The sequence below is a fragment of the Marmota monax genome, unplaced genomic scaffold, assembly GCF_021218885.2.
Source record: "Marmota monax isolate L192 unplaced genomic scaffold, Marmota_monax_Labrador192_F-V1.1 WCK01_AAM20220418_F8-fsc00007, whole genome shotgun sequence".
Lineage (NCBI taxonomy): Eukaryota > Metazoa > Chordata > Mammalia > Rodentia > Sciuridae > Marmota > Marmota monax.
The window spans coordinates 19993154-20015228 of NW_026692781.1; the positions used below are offsets into that span (position 1 = coordinate 19993154).

General features: G+C 33.0%; 1 protein-coding gene across 3 annotated transcripts in view; it reads left to right on the forward strand.

Moving 5' to 3' along the window:
• The window catches only part of Itgav (integrin subunit alpha V), a 92880-nt gene extending 73213 nt beyond the window's left edge, over positions 1–19667 (forward strand). For all 3 annotated transcript variants that reach the window (XM_058580304.1, XM_046447365.2, XM_058580305.1), the window contains 12 exons: positions 291–358; positions 1327–1474; positions 1995–2087; positions 3601–3680; positions 4062–4142; positions 4585–4690; positions 5303–5461; positions 6266–6379; positions 14137–14250; positions 14359–14466; positions 15076–15198; positions 15663–19667. In XM_058580304.1, the coding sequence (XP_058436287.1) occupies positions 291–358; positions 1327–1474; positions 1995–2087; positions 3601–3680; positions 4062–4142; positions 4585–4690; positions 5303–5461; positions 6266–6379; positions 14137–14250; positions 14359–14466; positions 15076–15198; positions 15663–15758 (1290 nt within the window). In that variant the 3' untranslated portion in view covers positions 15759–19667. The remainder of the gene's footprint in view (positions 1–290; positions 359–1326; positions 1475–1994; positions 2088–3600; positions 3681–4061; positions 4143–4584; positions 4691–5302; positions 5462–6265; positions 6380–14136; positions 14251–14358; positions 14467–15075; positions 15199–15662) is intronic.
• The last annotated feature ends 2408 nt before the right edge of the window (positions 19668–22075 follow it).

Consider the following 22075-nt stretch of genomic DNA (forward strand, 5'->3'; position numbering starts at 1 on the left):
TTCTATACCAGATTTTATTTCAAAATAGCAATTAAAGTGAGATAAAACTAAAAAGTCCAAATGTTATGTTGTATCCTACTAATATTATTCTTTTTTCTCATTCTTAACAAGCTACACCCACCTGTTTATAAATAAATGATTTTTTTTTATTCAGGTATACGAACAAGTTGATGAGTGTATATAAATACACATGGGTTCATGCATGTCTATACACATATGTACTGATATACACTGCATATGCAACCTGCATATTTTTTTTTCATGTAGATAAATAAATATTTTTTTTCTAGGCTCATATTCTACTTGACTGTGGTGAAGACAATGTCTGTAAACCCAAACTAGAAGTTTCTGTAAATAGGTAAGTTTTGCTCCAAACAATAAACATTACCATAAGAAATTCAAATCACAGAGCACATTTTCCTATTCAAAGTACTAATATTTTAATGAGAATTAGTTATATTAGGGGGTAATACATGATTTTATATAATAATAAAGCTATTAATCTTGAATTTAAAAAATATCTACTTTGTTTTTACTAGTTGCCTAGCTTGACAGATTTGTGACCATTTAGCTTTGGATACTATCACAAAGTAATATGTCATCTTAAAGATATACTTCATTGTAGGAATACTCTTGACTCAAGCACATCCTTACCATGTTTTATAGCATATACATTAAAAAGATTATTGTAAAAAATCATGCTTTTATAAAAAAAATTAGGGGATTAAAACTTACATGCAGGGCTGGGATATATGCTCAGTTGGTAGAATGTTTACCTTGCATGCACAAGACCCTGGGTTCAATCCCCTTCACCACAAAAAAAAAAAAAAAAAGTACATGCTGAGCCAGACATGGTGGTACATACATGTGATCCCAGCTACACAGGAGGCCAAAGCCCGAGAATCACCAGTTTGAGGCCAGTCTGGGCAATTTAGTGAGACCCTGATTCAAAATTTTAAAAATAGCTGGGAATGTAAACTCAGTGCTTGCCTAGTATGTGTGAGGCCCTAGGTTCAGTCTCCATCCTTTCCCCCCCACCCCAAAAGTACATGCAGAGATATAAAATTACTTCAGTAATAAATATGAAAGCCAGTGATTTATTAGTGGCATCATGGCATTAATGTTTTCTTTTACAGAGAAAAGTGTTGGACTTGCTCCCAGTATGCTATTTTCTGTTTTCTATTGAACTCTGAAGAAGTCTTAAAATATCTTGAGACACTGTTGAACATGTTGGGGCTGTCTGTGTATTTATCTCTTGTTTCTTTGAACAGCCATACACTCCCCATGTAGTCTTTTTTCACTGTCTAAATTCACATTAACTTTCAGTGATCAAAAGAAGATCTATATTGGAGACGACAACCCTCTCACATTGATTGTTAAGGCTCAGAATCAAGGAGAAGGTGCCTATGAAGCTGAGCTCATCATTTCCATGCCACCGCAGGCTGATTTCATTGGGGTTGTCCGAAACAGTGAAGTAAGCAAGCTACCTCTTTAAAAATTGAAATGCACTCACAGGTCTTATTAACATTAATGAGCTACTCCCCTATTTAGTGAAACACAGCTTAGCCATTCTACCTAAGGCTGAATTGCTAGACAATAGAGTGCCTATTCTATGTAATTCCTTTTAAGCCTAATACTTTACATAATGCATTGATACGACATTTTAAAAATTGCTTGCTAAGTGCCTGAAAATGAGGTCAGAAAGATAAAGTGTCTAAGCCTGTCCATCAATTTATTTGTCAGAGGAACTATGGTTATGTATGTAAGTCCTCTAGGGATCTTTCAGAAACACTTGTGCATTTATATGAGGCAATCACACATAGTTCTGACTTCTTATTCCACGTTTGTTGAGATTTATTTTTTTCACTAAAAAAATAAATTTAATATCTAACTGCATGATACTCAGTTGTAACTTTATAATCTTGTGGTTTCTACTTTTTTTTTAGCCATTAATTTATTTTCCTTTTCACGACGTTTTTCTTTGTCTAACAAAGGACTTAGCAAGACTTTCCTGTGCATTTAAGACAGAAAACCAAACCCGCCAAGTGGTATGTGACCTGGGGAACCCAATGAAGGCTGGAACTCAAGTAAGATATTTTAATCGAGTGGATTATAGAATACTTTGCTGTTCTCTGCATTTGTTCATAGTATTAAAACAACAACATCAAAAACATTTCAAAACGGTGTCTTTAATTTGGTTTTTGATTTTGAGTATCATAATTAACAGAGTTCTTTTCAGTTTGAACAAGATACTAAAATAATGAGTTGTGCTATTGTACTGTACTCAATAATCTGCTTTTGATGCTGCCTTTAGTTTAGTAAATGGATGAGAACATGGATTAGGAACTGTTATAGCTGGAGAGGTAGCTTAGTTGGTAGAGTGCTTGCCTAGCATGTAGAAGGCTCTGGGTTCAATCCCTAGCAAGAAACAAATAAACAAACAAAAAAACCCAAACAAAAACCAAAAAAAGGAACTGAAATTTTAATTTTGGTATTTTAAAGTGATGCTTTAATGGATCCTCAAAAACTACTCTGGCAAAAATCAGGACTGTCTTCTTAGGTGAGATAGAATCTACTTATTAACTTGAAGCCATGTATTACAGGTCCCACACAGAAGATCAAAGGGAAATTGAGTTGGATCAGGCCCCTTCAGATGGTGGAGCAGGGAGCATAGGAGCTTGAAAAGAAGCAAACACCCAATGGGTCTCTTCCCAAACCTATTAAAAAGGAAACAAAACATACCTCTTATATTTCAGTATAAAGGAAAACATATGACAGTCTACATAGTGTTGCTTTTACAATACAATTAATTTATTTAATGACACATTAATATTGGCAATTTGAGATCTGTTTCACTCTGGAGCTAAACATTTCATATTTCTTGAAATGTATATTTCTCTAAAACTCATTGTTTTTACGTGCATGGTGTCTAGGGAAGAGGGCTTGAACAAATACTCTGATCAGTCCTTTTACTTTGTATGTACTCAAAGTTGTCGTTAACAACAGAACATCTTTTTAATTTTTTTGTAACCGTATTTTCTCTAGATCTTTCACTCACAGCCCATTCAGTGTAGAGAGTTCCTGGTTATTCCAAGTTGCCAGCTCTAGGCTTTCCAAAGTGGAAAGCAGGAGGCAGTTCCCAGGAGGTGCCATTTTTTTGTATCATTTGTATTATCTCCAAGAAGCCTTCTTTCTTTTACCTTGACTCATTTGTTTGTGACAGGCAGGAATTAGGATGTTTGGTACCTGAGGGGTTTGTGAAAGGTGAGAGGAGGAGCAATTCTGGTTCTGGCCAGACTTAGGCACAAATCATTGTGTCTAATTAATTGAATCAACAAACATTTACTTGCACATTTTAGAAAGATAATTAATATCACAAGGAGGTGTAATTATTATTAGTAATTGTTGTTAAATAGGTTCCATTATCGATTGTATCTTAAATAAGAGATTCAACAGAAAACCATATTTAATTATCTGTGTTCACTTTTACTATAAACAGTGTGTTTTAGAACATTTGTTTTTATTTGGATATTGGATTTGAAATTTCTCACTGTTTTTTAGACTTTGACTAATATTACCATCTGTTCCTTTTTCCTTCAGCTCTTAGCTGGTCTTCGATTCAGTGTTCACCAGCAATCAGAGATGGATACTTCTGTGAAATTTGATTTACAAATCCAAAGGTATGAAAACACCTTGTGTTACCTTGTAATACCGATTGAGGAAATGTGTTACAGATATATTATATAACATACTTTAAATATTTTTGAATAGGATAGGTTCAAATTCCAGTACTTTATAGGATTTTTAAAATCAATATTTATATTTTAAGAATAATATTGTCAATTTTTGAGTTTGTAAGACAAAATTAAACATTAAAAAATAAAACTTGATCATCTTCTGGGAATTAAATGCTATCAAAAATAATTGTTTTGACTTAGAAGGTTTTCATTTCTTTGTTGCTTTGAATCTATTCATTTTTAGTTTTGCTGGGTTTGCCTCAATAGGATTTTGATGATGTTTCTATCCAATTCTATTCTAAATTTGTTCTTTTTCTTTTTCAGCTCTAATCTTTTTGACAAAGTAAGCCCAGTTGTATCTTACAGAGTTGACCTTGCTGTTATAGCTGCTGTTGAGATAAGAGGGTCAGTATGATTACTAAGTTGAGTATCCTATTGACATGATTGCTTTTGAAATGTAACTGTGAAACTCAACCTTCTTTTGGATCATAAATACTCCATGTTAGTGGTACATTTTACTAAGGCAGGAGATTCTGTTTAAAAAAGATCTTGGATATGTTCCAAAACCCCAAATATTTATTTGCCACTCCTCTGAAAAGAAACAAGACATGACAATAATATGCTCAAAATAAGCTTATTGAGATTTTGCACAAATTGACTTTCCAATTTACCTGTTATGTGTAGATTTAATAGCAGCTATGGTATCTGTGTGCATTCTCTAGTGTTTCTTTTTAAGATTCTTTGTTACTAGGTCTAATTTTATTCATTTGAATACAGCATAGTTTTGAAATTGAACTGACCATATCATTTTGATATTCATGGTAGGTTTTCTTTGGTCATTGTTTAGAGTCTCAAGTCCTGATCATATCTTTCTTCCGATTCCAAATTGGGAGCACAAGGAGAACCCTGAGACTGAAGAAGATGTTGGACCAGTTGTTCAGCACATTTATGAGGTTTGCAGCTGTTGGATTTAAGGGAAACCTAGTGAGAGAGCCAACAAAGAGAACAACTAAGCTATGTTTTAAAATCAATGCTATGTAATTTTTATGTAAACTCTGGATAGATTTAGTATGTACCTATAGTGTACCTATATTTCTTTGAATTTTTCCCTGTTTATAAGTTTGCTTTTAGTAGATAAAAAGCTTTAAGTGTTTAAAGAAGGTAATTGATATAATTTGTTATTTAAAACCAATTTATTCTACTTGAATAAAAGAATTAGGTCATTGGGTATTTTCCCATGGGCATTTTGCAGTTCTGACAAAAAACTGAAAATGCCTACAGTAAATAATCACAATTTTATTTCTATAGGTTGAAAATTTTTGTTATCAATAACTCTTTAATATTTAACTCTTTTGTTTATATTTTCATCCTGATACCTGTTACTCTAGAGACAAATGTTGAGTTTGATATTCTTTGTATAAGATTATGTTGTAATTTAGAGTCTATTTGTGGCAACTCTGCTGTTACTCAAATCCTGTTGTTGATATGATTTCTGAAGTTGGCACATGGGAAGGATTATAGAATAAATTTTTGCCCAAGGTATTTACATTTCTTTTCCTCATTAGCTGAGAAACAATGGTCCCAGTTCATTCAGCAAAGCCATGCTAAATCTTCAGTGGCCTTATAAATATAACAACAACACTTTGTTGTACATCCTTCATTATGACATCGATGGGCCAATGAACTGTACTTCAGATATGGAGATCAACCCTTTGAGAATCAAGGTAACCAAGCTATTAAGCAGCTCTTCATTATGATTACTTTTTATTGCTTTCTTATTAAACCTGTGGAATGCATGAATAGAACAGCTATTTTATGGCATAGGCTTTGCCCAAATATTATAATTCATAACCAGTACACTAAGAATTAGATTATTTGTAAAATGGTTAATAATGAATTCTGTGAAGTCCTAGTGAACCACATTTATGGAGTGTTTATTAAGCCTTGGAAGATACTCTTAAGTGAGTTGATTTGACCGTGGATGCATCACATCTTAGTTTATCCAGTGTATAATATTGTTTGAAGACTGTTCTTTTGTTGGAATTTGTATCTTTGGAATAAGATATGCCATTTTGCTTGTGATTTTCTTAATTTACATGACCTATGAAAATATCATTTTATAGAATATAAAAATATGCTCTAAGACATAGTCATCATCATCCTAGAACATAAATTTCTGTAAGAAGCTATTGCCCAACATGGTTCAAGGAAAGTTAAGAAAACTAAAAAATATGCTCAAAATTCATACTCATCACAGATGTACTTTAGAATTTCAGGCTGTTTCTATGTATTTTCATCCATTTCCATTTTAGTTTTGCAATGAGAGAGACAGTAATGGCTAGGGATAGCTAATTTTTAAAAGACACATTAAAGACTATATTTTCTGTCCTCACTCTTCTTAGCATATTAACTGGTGAATTTTCTGTAACACCAAATTTTCATGCATAATCGTATATAAGAGCCTTTGTCAAAATGTCGATATAAAATTTTTCCATTATTATTTATCACCTTTTTGCAATGCAATACAGATCTCATCTTTGCAAACAGCTGAGAAGAATGACACAATTGCTGGGCAAGGTGACCGGAACCATCTCATCACAAAGCGAGATCTCGCCCTTAGTGAAGGAGATGTTCACACTTTGGTAAGTGCCATTTCAAGTACATGAACTATAAACATTTGAAAATATGTGATTAAAGGACTGATGACAAAGAACATTTCAAAAATAACAGCAGCTGTGCTTGAAAGAACTACATATATTTTAAACTATTCAGTCCTCCTATTTTCTTTATCCTAGTCAAATTAATGCCAAATTTTTAAGTGATTTGTCATTTGCTGATAAGAATATTTTATGTTCCAAATTATCTGATTCTGCTTCTTTTAACTGCCCTCTTTCTTGGTCTCACCCTGATCTTTGAGGTTTTAGTATAATACTGTAGAAAGAACCCAGAAGGCCTCAATGAAAATGTTAGAATAACTAACATGGTTAAATTTTTTTGAGTGAGCTCATGCTATGACTATGCTTTAAAGGAGTTCATCGTTAACTTTTTGAAAATTAGCAGACCTGCAAACCACCACCCATTAAAGAAGCTTTGGATTTTGTTTATGTTGAGTAGCAATCATTAATTACTTTTATATCAATTCTGTGTTCCTTCTTCATCTTCACCTAGTTCACTCACTCAGTGACTTTTGACTCACTTAATTACTTCTAGGATGCTGTTCTCTTCTGGTTGTCCATCTGCCACCTCTAGCTGCTCCTTAATGTCCATTTTCAGACGTTTAACCTACAGAGTACTCAGATCTCAGATTTCTTCTCTGCTTCACCTACATTCATTCACTTGATCTGTGCTGGTTATACTACTGATAGTGTTGATCCCAGCCACATTTCAAGAGTTCAACAGTCCTGTGAAGCTAGCAGCTCTTCTATCAAGCAGCATACATGTCTCTATATTGATGACTTCTGTCATCATGGAAAGTTATTTTGGATAGTGCTATACTAGGTGATCTTATTGAGTCTCATGGCTGTAAATACTATCTGGTGCACAAGAATTTGAATTATATTTCTAACCGAATTCTTTGTATTGAACTCTAGAATCCAATATCCAACAAACCTATTAGAACTTCTCTTAAACATCTAATAGTAAAATTCATTCTAAAATTATACCTTGACTCTGAAAGAAAACAGGTGCCAGCCAAGACTGCTGTATTGAACAAAGATATCTTTTAGAATTGATAGAAAGATAAAAACTTTCAGTGGTAGACATAAACTAATAGAATTCATGACAACTAAGCCAGCTTTATAGGAAATACTTAAAGATATACTGTATAGAGGAACTCAAAAACTAGCCCCTAAGCTCCAAAATAGATGAAGATCTTAGAAGAGCAACCAACTAAATGAAAATCAAGACCAAATTAAATATAACAATAACAACAACAAATGGCAGGAAATAACAACCATTTATCCATAACAACTGAATGTAAATGCTTGCGACTCTCCAGTTAAAAGTATAGAGTGACAGAATGGATTAAAAAATAAGATCCAACTATATACTGTTTGTAAGAGACTTATCTCATAGGCAAACATTCTCATAAACTGAAAGTAAAAAGATGGAAAAAAATATTTTATACGAATGCAGACCAAAAACAAGTAATAGTAGCTGGTTTTTAAAAATATTTATTTATTTATTTTTTTAGTTTTTTAGGTGGACACAATATTTTTATTTATTTATTTATTTATAATATATTTTTCAGTTTTCGGTGGACACAACATCTTTATTTTATTTTTATGTGGTGCTGAGGATCGAACCCAGTGCCCCACGCATGCCAGGCCAGCGTGTTACCGCTTGAGCTGCACCCCCAGCCCCAACTTTATTTTATTTTTATGTGGTATTGAGGATCGAACCCAGTGCATTGCACATGTCAGGCATGCACCACATAAAAGTAAACAAATAAAATAATGGTATAAAAAATTTATGTGTTCAAAAAAAATGGCCATATTACCAAAAGCAATATATAGACTTATTGTAATCCCTACCAAATATACCAATGACATTCTTCACAGAACCGAAAACAAAAATCCTAAAATTCATGTTAAAGAATAAGAGTCCCAGAATAGACAAAGCAATCCTGAGCAAGAAGAGTAATGCAGGAGACATCACAATATCTGATCTCAAATTATACTACAGAGCTATAGTAACAAAACCAGCATGGTATTGGTATGAAAATAGATATGAATTCCAATAGAATGGAATAGAAGAGACAGAGACAAAACCGCACACTTCCAGCCATCTGATAAATAAGAAAGATGCCAGAAATATATGATGGAGAAGAGGTAGCCACTTTAACAAATAGTGCTGGGAAAACTGGATAGCTATATGTAGGAAAAATGAAACTAGATTCCTTTCACACTGCACAAAGTCAAATTGAAGTGGAGCAGAGACTTTGAATTAGAATTGAATTATACTAGAAACTTTGCAAATGTTAGAAGAAACCATAGGGTCAACATTCCATCATATTGGTGTAGGCACTGATTTCCTTAAGAAGAAGATCTAAAGGTCAAGAATTGAAGCCAATAATCAATAGTGGAAAGTCATCAAATTAAAAAGCTTCTTCACAGCAATGGAATAATTAAGAGCATGAAAAGAAAGCCTACAAAATGGAAGAAAAATCTTTGCCAGCTATTCCTCTGTCCAGATATTAACATCCAGAATATGTAAAGAACCCAAAAGCTCAACACCCAAAAAACAACCAAATAATCAAAAAACAATCCTATCAAGAAATGGGCAAAAGAACTAAACAGGCATTTCTCAAAAGAAGAAACTCAGGGCTGGGGTTGGGGCTCAATGGTAGAGTGCTCACCTAGCATGTGCGAGGCCCTGGGGTTCGATCCTCAGCACCACATAAAAATAAATAAAATAAAGGTATTGTGTCCAACTACAACTAAATAAATAAATATTTTTAAAAAGAGAAGGAAGAAGAAACACAGATGGCCACCAAATACATGAAAAAATTCTCAATATCTCCAGCAATCAGGGAAATGCAAATCAAAACTACACTGACATTTTATTTTATTCCAATCAAAATGATAATTATCAAGAATACAAATAATAGTAAATGTTGGTGAGGATGTGGGCAAAAAGGAACACTCATACTTCCTGATGGGTTTGTGCATTAGTACAACCTCTCAGGAAAGCAATATGGAGATTCCTCAAAAAGACCAGCATAGAACCACCAAATGACCTAGCTATCCCACTCCTTAGTATTTATCCAGAATAACTACAATCAGCATATTATAGTGATATAGCCACATCAATGTTTATAGCCTTAGAATTTACAATAGCCAATTATGGAACCAGTCAGATTCTTGTCAATAGATGAATGGATAAAGAAAATGTGTTATATATACCCAATGGAGTTTTACTCAGCCATAAAGGAGAATGAAATTATGGCATTTGCCAGTAAATGGATGGAACTAGAGAACATCATGCTAAGTAAAATAAGCCAGACTTAGAAAATCAGGGGTCAAACATTTTCTTTCGTATGCACAAGCTAAAACAAAGTAAGGGAAGAAAAGTGGGAAGTCGAATATCATAAAGATGTAGGGAAGACCAGTGGGGTTAGACGGAGGTCAAGAGGGAGGGAGAGTGGATGGGAAAGGGGAGGAAATGCAGAATGAATTTGACAAACCTGCTCTGTGTACATGTGTTAATATACCACAGTGAATTCCTCCTTTATGTATATCTATAAAGTACCAATCAAAAATAAATAAGTGAGTGAAAGGAAGATGAACAAAGTAGAGGAAGGAGGAAGGGAAGGAAAGGGAGAGTTCCTGGGACTAAAATGGATTAAATCAAATTCCATGCAGGCATGACTGTGTCAAAATGAACCCAATTATTATATAAAACTATAATGCTGTAATAAAAGAAAAAAAATAAAAATAGACCCTGGAATTTTCTGAACTCTGCTCTTTCCGTAGTGATCCATATTGAGTAAATATCCACTCCACTCTCTGTTCAAACCTGCATCTACTCTTTTTTCTCAAATCGCACATCTTACATTTCAGCCAAGTCAGTTAGTATCTATTTTCAAATAATTCAGAATCTGATCCCTTCTCTTGCTTCGACTATTGTTAAATCCTCACTTGGTCCCTGAATACTTTCCTTCTTCCCTCTACAGTTTATTCATCACATAGAATCCATGTGATTCTTTCAAATATAATTCAGGTTATGTCTCTCCAGTGCCTTCCCATCTAACTAAAAAGAAAATTAAAAACAAACAAAAAAACCCCAGAGCCTACAAAGCCTTTAAGCTTATCATGACTTGGCTCTTCCTCTCTGCCTGCCCCCTGTGCTTACGTGCCCACCTGGCTTTTCATTGAACCACCACAGCATGTTTCTACCTCCAGATTTTGAAAACTGCTCTTGCAGTTCCTAAAATGATTTTTGTCCAGATAGCCCTGTGACACATTTACCCATTTCTTTCTGGAATGCTAGCATGTCAAATTATGACACCTCTGTCATAATTTATCTCTGACCAATCCACATGAAATGAAAACTATAAAACTATAATTTTAAAAATCGAGATAAAACTTACAGTAACACAAAATTTATCACGTTAACCATTTTGAAGTATATGATATAGTGGTTTTTAGTATATTCGCAACATTAGACAACCATTATCACTGTAATTCCAAAAGATATTTTGTCACCCCAGAAAGAAGTGGATCTATCTACCCATTAAGCAGTTACTTCCCATTCTCCCTTACCACCAGCTCCTGGTTACCTCTAATTTGTTTTCAATCCTGCATTTGCCTATTCCCGACTTTCCATAGATATGGCAACGTATAATAAGTGCTCTCTTGTGTTTGGCTTCTTGCATTTAAGATTCATTGATGTAGCATGTGTGAGTACTGCATTCATTTTTATAACTGCATAATGTTCCACTTTGTAGATATTATCTTTTGTTTATTCTTTCATTGATTTGATGGAAATTTAGATTGTTTCTACTTTTTTGTCTGTTTTTAATAGTGCTGCTGTGAATATTCATGCAAAAGTTTTTATGTGAACATGTGTTTCAGTTCCCTTGGGAATAAACCTAGGAATGAGACAACTGGGGTATTTAGAAATTTTGTGTGTAACTTTTTGAAGAAACTGTTTTCCAAAGTAGATCCCAGCACTCAGGATGCTGAGTCAGGAAGATCACTTGAGCTTAAGATTTCAAGATCAGACTGGGCAGCATAGCAAGACCTGTCTCAAAACAAAACAAATGTCTGAACCATTTACGTTCTCAACAAGCAATATATGATGCTTCCAATTTCTCTAAAACTTTTCCACTACTAGTCATTGTCTTGTTTTGTTTAATTGCTTTTAATTTTTTATAATCATCCCATTTGGTGTGAAGCACTATTTCATTGTGGTTTTTAATTGCATTTCCCTATTGACTAACATTGCTGAGCATATTCATTTGTATATCTCTTTTGGAAAAATGTCTGTTAAAATCCTTTGTCCACTTTTTTTTTTTTAATTTTTTATTGTTGGTTGTTCAAAACATTACAAATTTCTTAATATATCATATTTCACACTTTGATTCAAGTGGGTTATGAACTCCCATTTTTACCCCATATACAGATTGCAGAATTACATCAGTTACACATCCATTGATTTACATATTGCCATACTAGTGTCTGTTGTGTTTCCCCCCGCCTTTTATTATTGAGTTGCAAAGAGTTCATTATATGTTCTGGATACCATCTCTATCAGATATATGATTGCACATATTTCCTCTTATTCTGTATGAGTTTCCACTTTATTGATGGCATCCTTTGATGCACAAAAGTTTTTAAATATAAGAAGCTCAATTTATCTTTGTCATCTTTTGTTGCTTATATTTTCATTCTATTTTAAAACCATAGCTGGGCACGGCGGCACATGCCTGTAATCCCTGGCTTGGGAGGCTGAGGCAGGAGGATGGCAAGTTCAAAGCCAGCCTCAGCAAAAGTGAGGCTCTAAGCATCTCAGTGAGACAGACCCTGTCTCTGAATAAAATACAAAATAGGATTGGGGATGTGGCTCAGTGGTTGAGTGTCCCTGAGTTCAATGGTCCTACCCCCCCAAAAAAATTATAAAACCATCATTAAGGATAAAGTTATAAAATTTATATCTAGGTTTCCAAATTTTATTCCTATAGCTCTTATATTTACATCTGTTTGTTTTGAGTTAATTTTTGTATGTTGCATGAGGTAGGAGTTCAGATTTATTCCTTGCATGTAATTGCTTAGTTGTTTGGGCATTATTTATTGAAAAGATAAATGGTTTAGGCATCCTTATTGAAGACAAATTTGTCATAAATATGTTTGGGTTTATTACAATCCCATTTTACTTTTTGCATTATTATAACACATATTAACTCTATTGAGATTCACTGTGATATTTCCATACATGCACACATTGTGCATTGATCATGTCCCTCTTCTCCCTTTGCTGTCCCTAGTATCACACCCTTCCCTGTCCCTAGTAATCCCTCTTCTGCTTTCTCAGTTCTATTCCATTGTCCCATGTGTGTGTTCTTGATGCCAAAGCCAAATTGTTTGGAGTACCATAGCTCTGCAACAGTAAGTTTTGAATTTGGGAAGTGTGAACCATCTAATATTTTTTTCTTTTGCAAGATTGTTTTGGCTCCTTGGGGTTCTTTGCAGTTCTATATGAATTGTAGGACGAGCTTATCCATTTCTTCAAATAAAGGTCATTGAAATCTTGAGAGAAGTTTTGTTGAGCCTGATCAGAAACTTGAAGGGTATTACCATCTTAAAATATCATGTCTTTACATCATTGAAAACTAGCTGTCTATTCATTTAGTTTTTCTTTGATTTTAGTAATATTTTGTTGTTTTCATTGTACTATTCTTGCATTTATGTAGGTATTAGTTATGTTATTCCTATGTATGTTGTTCTTTTTGATGCTGTTTTTTTTAAAAAAAATTCTTAATTTCCTTTTTGGATTTTTTATTGCTTATATTTTTATGTTGATCTTGTGTCTTATACTTTTCTGTACCTGTTAGCTTTTATTAGTTTTGGGGATTATTATTTAGTGTTTTCTATGTATAAGATGTTGTCAGCTGCGAAGAGAGAACTTTTATTCATTCTTTCATTATGTTCTTTTTGCCTAATTGTCCTGACTAGAACCTTCCATACAATGTTGACTGGAATGGCATGAGTGAGAAGTCATCCTTGTGTTGCTTGTAGTCTTAGAGACAAATATCCAGTGTCTCACCATTAAGAGTGGTGTTAGCTGTGGGAATTTGTAGATGCCCTTTGTCAGATCTAGGGAGTTCACTTCTGTTCCTGTCCATTCGTTGGTGCTACCACTTATTAGATAGCAATTGCTATGAGGTATATGCATGTGATCTGTTTAATGCACTGTGACAGGTACACAGAAGGTGATATGTATTTGTTTTCTTTGGTTACCAGCCTTCAAGTTACTGATTAAAAACATCAAGTGTGTCAGAGGTCATCAGCTTGCTATTAGATTTCTGCAGGCCTGACATAGAATAACCTCTAAAAATTCACTCGCTCTCCTTTTCTTTTGCACTGGGATATTGTGATCTGTTATCATGCTCTGGTGTCACCTTAGGAATGTTGAGTTCTAGCTGTAAAAACAAGTCTTTTAAGTTATAGGTTTTAACCTTCTATAATCAATCACACTAAAACCAACCTCTTCATTACAAAAATCGGTCTTAACTATTAGCCTAATTATTTTAAGCATTAATTCCACAAGACAAACGAATCTAGATAATCTCTCTTTGGCCTTTACATAAAAATAATAAAATACAATGTCTAATATTTAAATGTTGCAGAGATTGTAGAACGCCCCTTTTTCGGGGTAAGTAAATCATTTGTTTTGACAGGGTTGTGGAATTGCTCAGTGCTTGAGGATTGTCTGCCAGGTTGGGCGACTAGACAGAGGCAAGAGTGCAATCCTGTATGTAAAGTCTTTACTGTGGACTGAGACCTTTATGAATGTAAGTAGACAGATGTAACAGCAGATTTATCCACTTTTTTTCCACTTTTTTTTTCCAATCAAAAAGGTCTGACATCTGGAAAATCATCTCTTTGTTATTTCCATGCAGAAGGAAAACCAGAATCATTCATATTCTCTGAAGTCATCTGCTTCATTTAATGTCATAGAGTTTCCTTACAAAAACCTTCCAATTGAGGATATCTTCAACTCTACATTAGTAAGTTATTGGTTTAGGGAAATAGAGTAAATATACTCCATTCAAAGGCCTTAAATGTTTAAAAACATTTTTTTATTTTTTAATGGCACTTCAACTATTTTGATATTTAAAGTAATGGAAGAGTTATTTGATAGGATTATGACCTTTTAAAAAATATTATTATTCTACTATTCCAACCTAGATTTATCAAAACTGGTCCTTTCACTGTTGCATCTTGTCTTATATAAGAGAGTTTTTAGTGTATACTAAATTATGTGGGGGATTTTTAAGGATATTTTCTTCCCATTAAATTAGAAAGTGTGAAATTAACTGCAACAAGTGAAGGCATTTGGAAGATTTTTGAGGATTGAAAATGAGATCAGCCATCATACATAAATGGCTGGACTGGAATATTTAGAAATCATTTTAGATGCAATTGGAAATTATTCTATTGTTGAGAATTTTATGTGTATATTTATATTTTGATACAAAACATGTGACCACCAAATTATTGTATGCAAAAAAAGCATTCAGTGTGATTACTATTAAAATAAAATTTAACAGCACCCAACTACTTAGTCATCTATAAATTATTTTTAAGACTAAAGATCTTTTTTATTTTCCTGACAGGTTACCACTAATGTCACCTGGGGCATCCAGCCAGCCCCCATGCCTGTGCCTGTGTGGGTGATCATTTTAGCAGTTCTGGCAGGATTGCTGTTGCTGGCTGTCTTAGTTTTCGTAATGTACAGGGTACGTAATGGACTTAGAAAGAGGGAGGAAGGGAGGGAGGAAAACAGAAGAAAATGGGGAGGGAGGGAGAGAAAGAAGGATTAAAAAGCAACAATGGAAGGAAGAAAGTGGCATAATTATATGACTTATTTAAAGGAAGAGAAATTGCATAAAGTTTTATGTAAATTTTCTTGGTTATAATATAGTCACTAAAAAAGTATTTTTTGGGGGAGAGGATTTCATGAAAATTGAAGAGGGACCAGTAGGAATTAGGAAAGGAACTAGGAAGAGGGAGGAGAGCTAGGAAAGGGGTGATCCTGGGGAATAATATTGAACAAATTATCATGTTATATTGTGTGCACCTATGACTATATATCAGTAAATCTCACTATTTGGTATAATTATAACGCACTAAGGAAAATATGGAAAAATATTTTTAGTTTTCTATATTGATGTGAAAATAATGTTTTTACTTCAACTGACAGATGGGCTTTTTTAAACGTGTTCGGCCACCTCAAGAAGAACAGGAAAGGGAACAGCTTCAACCTCATGAAAATGGTGAAGGAAACTCAGAAACTTAACTGTGATTTTTAAGTTATACTGCATTCCAGATCACTAGAATTACCAGATTGATTGTAGAGTTCAATTTCCTTCATGAGGAATAAAATTATAAGACTTCTGCTGAAGGTACTCAGTGACTTCCGTCTAACCACAAAATTGAGAGCAATATTTGTTGGCCTTCTCTTTATAAGTAAGTTCAGACAGGTTAATACACATACATTGCCCTAGATATTTAAATAATAAAATTTCACATGATGGTTTTTATTCAATGTACATAACACAGGTGGTGCCTCAGTTACTACTTTATATAAAATAGTATCTATTACAATTTTCATTTCTGATTTAGTATTTTGGGTTTTGCTGTTTATTGTTGTTGTTTTAAAGCAATCTAAATTTGGACCTTAGCATTCACATTTTTGTTTTTGTACAGGTACTTAATACATATTACACTACAGTTGACTTGTAAAGCTACTAAAAGCTTTGTAATTACCTGAACTTGGATTTTAATATCTGTTACATAGAACTTTTTAAAAAATTAATGATACCACCAGAATTATTTCCTGGAAACTGGGTGTTTAGGTTTAGCTCAGTGGTTGCGCATGTGCTTAGCATGTGTGAGGCCTTGAGTTTAATCCCCAGCCCTGGGGAGAAGTTTTTTCTGTAATAATAATGGTACAATGTTTTAATATGAAAATTGGGTACATGTGATTAATTTTTATTTATATTTAATCCTTAATCTGTTTTATTACTTTAATTTGTATAGTTTAAGTCCTACAAGAAATCCTTTAAGCCAACCTATATAAAAATGTAGTCTGTATTCAAAAATACCTTTTTGTGTATGTAATAGTGTAATTTCAGCTCAATATCCGGATGGTTAAAGCCATACGAAGTTGGAAATCATTTCCAAAGCACATCTATCCCATTGTTTTCATCTGGCTATTTACAATACACTTAAAGAAAGCATTTTAATTGAAAGACTATTACTTTATTAATAGTACGTTCTTAGATTAGAGTGGAGTCTTTAGTTATTAATTTATTTTCCTCCTATATATGTATTTTTCCTTGTATTTCTAAAATTGTTGCAATAACGGGTCAAGATCATTTTCATTACAGACAGGAACCTGAATCCCCATTCCCACCCCATGAGAAATGCATGAGATCAAAACTCTCCAGGTAGCTCCATGGTTTACTTCTAGCAGTAGCATGACGCTACTCCCATGGGTGGTTCCTCAGTTTAATCAAGGTAATGTGCAAAACCAGTCTCAGTTATCAGAATAACTACAAAAAGGTATTTTTATAAGCTGTTCAACTTATTGAAAACCTTTTAAATTTTTTTTTAATTGAAAACCTTTTAAAGCTTTCTAAAGTTTTTTCTTTTTTAACAGAAATTACTTTTTTAATAAAAGCAGCATAGGCAGCAAATTGTAGTTTTATATGCCTGCAGGGTGATGAATCTTCTGGTGGAATGTATGATTTATTCACAGTTCCTCAAGGCCTAGGGATGACTTTTAATTATCCCTATTTTGTGCAATTACATCATGTTGTACTCAAGAAATTAAGACTTTAGTAGCTTTTTAACTGCTGTCCTCATTAGGCAATGATAAATATTTCCCTTAAATAATTGACTATTTTTTTCTGTATTTTAAAAATAATTGCAATTTATCTTGCCATATTGTGTTATATAAGCACAAGTGGATGACCTGAACTGGAGAATATATTCACAAAGTAGAACCACATTTAGATGCAAGTTAGAACACAGAAAAAACCTTATATTTAGCTTTAGTGAGTTTTAAAATTAATGGGTTTTGGAATGTAGAATTTATTAGTAGCTTGAAAGATCTCAATCATATGCAATAAGTATTTTTATTGCCAATAAATTTAAATTCTTTTAAGAAAAAAATATTTTTATCCTAGGGCCAAGTGTTGCCTACCACCAAGCAGTCACTAAGTTGGTCTATAGCAACTTTTTCCATATCTGTTTTTCCATCTAAGAGCTGTCATTCATAAAAATATACTTTGAATAGAAATTCATTCTTCAGTAGGTATTAGTATTTGCTTTCATTTAGTCTTTTCCTTTTATGAACTCTATCTCAAGGAATTTCTATTGGAGATTGAAAAATGCTGTAGTTGGAAATTAACAAGATGTTTTAAATTGCTTTTATGAAATGTAGTGTTAGGTAATAGTATGGATTTTCTTTCAAAAATGAACACATATATCTCTACAAAAATATGGAGTATAATTTGAAAGTCTATTCTGAGGAAAATGTTGGGATTATTACCCTAAAGTGGCACATGAGTATATTTTTTTTTATTTTTTTATTGGTTGTTCAAAACATTACAAAGCTCATGATATATCATCTTTCATACATTTGACTCAATTGGGTTATGAATTCCCATTTTTACCCCAAATACAAATTGCAGAATCACATCGGTTACACACTCACATTTTTACATAATGGCATATTAGTGACTGTTGTATTCTGCTACCTTTCCTTGTATATTTGACTAAATAATAATAAAAAAATAGTTCTATGGAATCTATTTTAGTTGTCAAACATTTCAAGTACTACCGTATTTGTGATTTATTGAAAATTAAAATTAATTTCAAAGTAGAAAATTCTCATTAATCTGAGAATTTTTAAAAAACGAGTTAGAAGATATTAAAACCATTTGCCATAGTTGAGAAATATTGATGCTGATATTGGTTTCTTTTTTAGGGTATTTATTTTGGAATTGGTATTTTAAGAAAATTTGTGTGAGGGTCACTTTTTTCATTTTCCTTTCTTTTATGATCAATTATCATAAATTCCGATCAATTCTTTGTCATTGTAAAAGGTAAACAAATTAGAATGTCATTGCCACAGTTATGCCTGTGTTATGAAATTACTTATTCATAATTAATTCTCGTGAATATCATATTTATACTTATATAAAGAGAAAATCCAAGTGTTGATAAAAGAGAGTTTACTGGCTTCTTTAAGAGAGCTGAGAAAGATTTTGATATTGAATCATGACCCTAAGAAGAGATTTTTTGGGGCACCTTTATAGTATATAGCAAATCAGCTAGTTTTTGTAAAGCAAACAGAATGTGAAGTTGATATACGTTACTATGTTGATGAGCCAGATGGACAAGAAGAGGTTGTTGTTATACCTGTGGTGTGGCCATTGCCTATCTCAGTGTCAGGTTGTTTGTACTCTTGGATAACTTTCATATGTAGTAATTTGATAAATAACAACAAAAAAAATCTGATAAATTAATTATGGGATCCAAAAAGTAAATGAAATTAATTAATATATCTGTGCTTTGGAAAAATTTCCTTTTAACTTGTCGAATGATGAGTTTGAACAATGAACTTTTGGATGTGCAGCATGGAATATGTTCTTGTATTTTGTTGTAATTTCTGATACCTAATGAACTTCTTGGAAAAGGTGTTGAATCTTTGGTGGTTTTCGTTGTCATTGTTATCAAGTGCAATATAACAATGTAACCAAACCTAGCTAATATCAAATTTATCATTAATTTAGTAAGCCTAAAGAACAGAGATTTAGTAGTATTTCTGTTAGTGGGAAAGAATGTTTCTGCTGTGGATGTACAAAGAAGTTGTTTGCCCTTAAACACTCCATTCTATGGTTTATTTCAGGCTGAATATGAACTGTTCCTTACCAGCTTTGAAACACTTTGAAATATCTTAAGGTAACTTGGAAGCTGTATATATCAAAATAATTTGCTACCTAAGTAACACAGAAAGTAATCATCTTTATTTAGCTTCTCTTGTGATCACCCACATTGGGTGAGACATGAAATGAGTTTTTTCCTCAAATCTGTCATTTGCTAACTTGGTTTGAGTTAGTGAAAGCTGATACAGTGTTCTGCTTAGTTTCCCATGTGTAACTTGTGACTGTACAATAAACTTGAGCATATGGTGCCACCTTTGTGTATGGACTTTATCCTTTTCTTCTATGATGTTTTATTTTTTAATAACATGAACCAGCACTAATGCACTAAAGGGGTGACCTCAAAGTGGTGACATCTCTCTAAAAGTTAAAATTCTTAGCAGTGTTAAAGAAAACACACACACACACACACACACACAGGAGCCTAATGTTAAAATATACCCTTAGAAAGGGAAATATTTATTTGCCTGAAATGTAAGAATCCTTTACTCAGTGGTTGAGTGCCTGGCTAGCATGTACTAAGTTCAGGGATTGATCCCAAATACCACTTAAAAAAGGAGAGGAAAACAAAACAAAACAAAACAAAACAAAAGAATCCTTTGATTTCCAAACAAACTGAATTATGTCTGAATTTCATTACACGGATCTTTTTTATTACATTATCAGATGACTTTAAAACTGTACATTTCCAGGCTGCAGTTATAGCTCAGTGGTAGAGTGCTTGCCTAGCATGTGTCAGGCACTGAGTTCAATCCTCAGCACCACCTAAAAATAAAATAAATAAAATAAAGGTATTGTGTCCATCTAAAACTAAAAAATTAAAAAAAAACAAATAAACTATATATTTCTTCTTTGTTTCATAATTTTGTAATATATATATATCTCTAATTCTAGCAGAGGTTGAATATACCTAATGCAAAATCTGAGATCCAGAATGTTCCAAAATCTGAAACTTTCTGAGAGTGATACTGAGGCTCAGTCTCAGGATGCTTAACTGGTAATTTTCATGCAGATATTAAAAAATCTCAAAAATTCCCACATCTGAAACATTTCTAGTTCCAAGCATTTCAGGTAAGGGAAATATAAGCTCTCTTTTTATAACTGTCTACAAATAGATTGGTGAATTATAGGGTCATTTTGAATAACATATTTGATGGGTTTTCTCTTAAGTCTGTTTTATTAAAAAAATCTTTTGTTCTTAAAATTGAGATAATTTGTTAAAAAGCACTCATATTTTAGTTTAAAAAACAAATTAATCATGATACAAGAACAAATATTACAAAAACCTATTTTTATTCATTCAGTTTTGAAATAAAATACTTTTTATACAACATACAGCAGTTTGCTTTCACTGAGGAAGTAGAGAGTGATCAATTTTATATTGTTAAAACAATTTCCAATAAAAGTTACCATGGAAAGTTATGGATCAACATAAACATGACATTTTGTTAGTATCTATTTTATCCAAAATGCTTAAAAACTACATATGTGTATAATCTACACTCGGGTATAGATTATAGATTTTAGGCTGCACTTGATGACGACATGTGTTCTGCCATTAGAGAGGTCTTGTCAGAGACAAAGCAGGTAGGTTAGTTTTAGCAGCAGTTGCAACTCTGTATGGCAGTAGTTATGCCATTGTTTTTTTTTTTTAATCAATTTTTTTTATCATTTAAAACTATGAAAGAGAAATGGAAAAATTAGTATAGCAGTAAGAAAAGACTAAGTAAAAAAGTGACAAATTTTTGGCTTAATCAGCCAAAATATAAAATATACAATATTTATGTAATACATAAATATAGTATATATACATTATTATATCTAATTGGCCATTTTCATGGTTTCATGGATACTGAACATTTATATATTTTTAGGATTCTTATGAAGAAAACTGCCCGACACGTCTTCTTTTCTGCAAAAAGAAGTTTACTTGATTAAAGGGAAAAACAGTTGTCTGGCTCTAACCACATCCAACTGTCAACACTGATCACTAGCATTTTGCCACTTGCCTAGCTAATCACAGTGAAAAGTTTTCAGACTTCCCTGAATCAGATGCAAAGGATCAGAAGGCAAGTCTTTGCCAAGGAGTAAACAGGTTGATCTTGTTCCTTGAATTTGGTGATGCCAAATATCTGTTTTTACATTCTCCTTAATAAATGCTGCTGAATGTGGACTGCCTTAAGATGACTGTTTTTTGGCAGAGACTCTTCCAATAACCAGGAAGGAGGTGGGGATAGTTAGCTGTGACTAGTGTGGATATGTTTATTGTCAGTGAGGAAAATTATGGTCATGGCTGCTTCTGTAAAACTGATAGGATAGCAAGTATGGCCTGGACTAATCTCATCTGAATGAGAAGGAACCATCTGACTAGCAAAGGATGGGCCTCCTCAAAAATACCATGGATTCTCTAAGAAGAGAAAAAGCAAAGCTGGGGGTCAGGGGGCGGTGAAGGAGCGATTAGGGAGAGAGGTGCTTTTTAAAAGAAGCATTTTTCAACTAAAATGAAGTTCATAAGAATTTTTTAGGATTTGGTAGACAGGATATTCTATAAGAAACTTTCTGGATAGCTGAATTCATATAAAGTCAGAAATTCCTAAGAAACAAAATAAATTTTTTAAGAACAAATTAGGTTATAAGTTTCTAAATGGGTAGACAGATATGA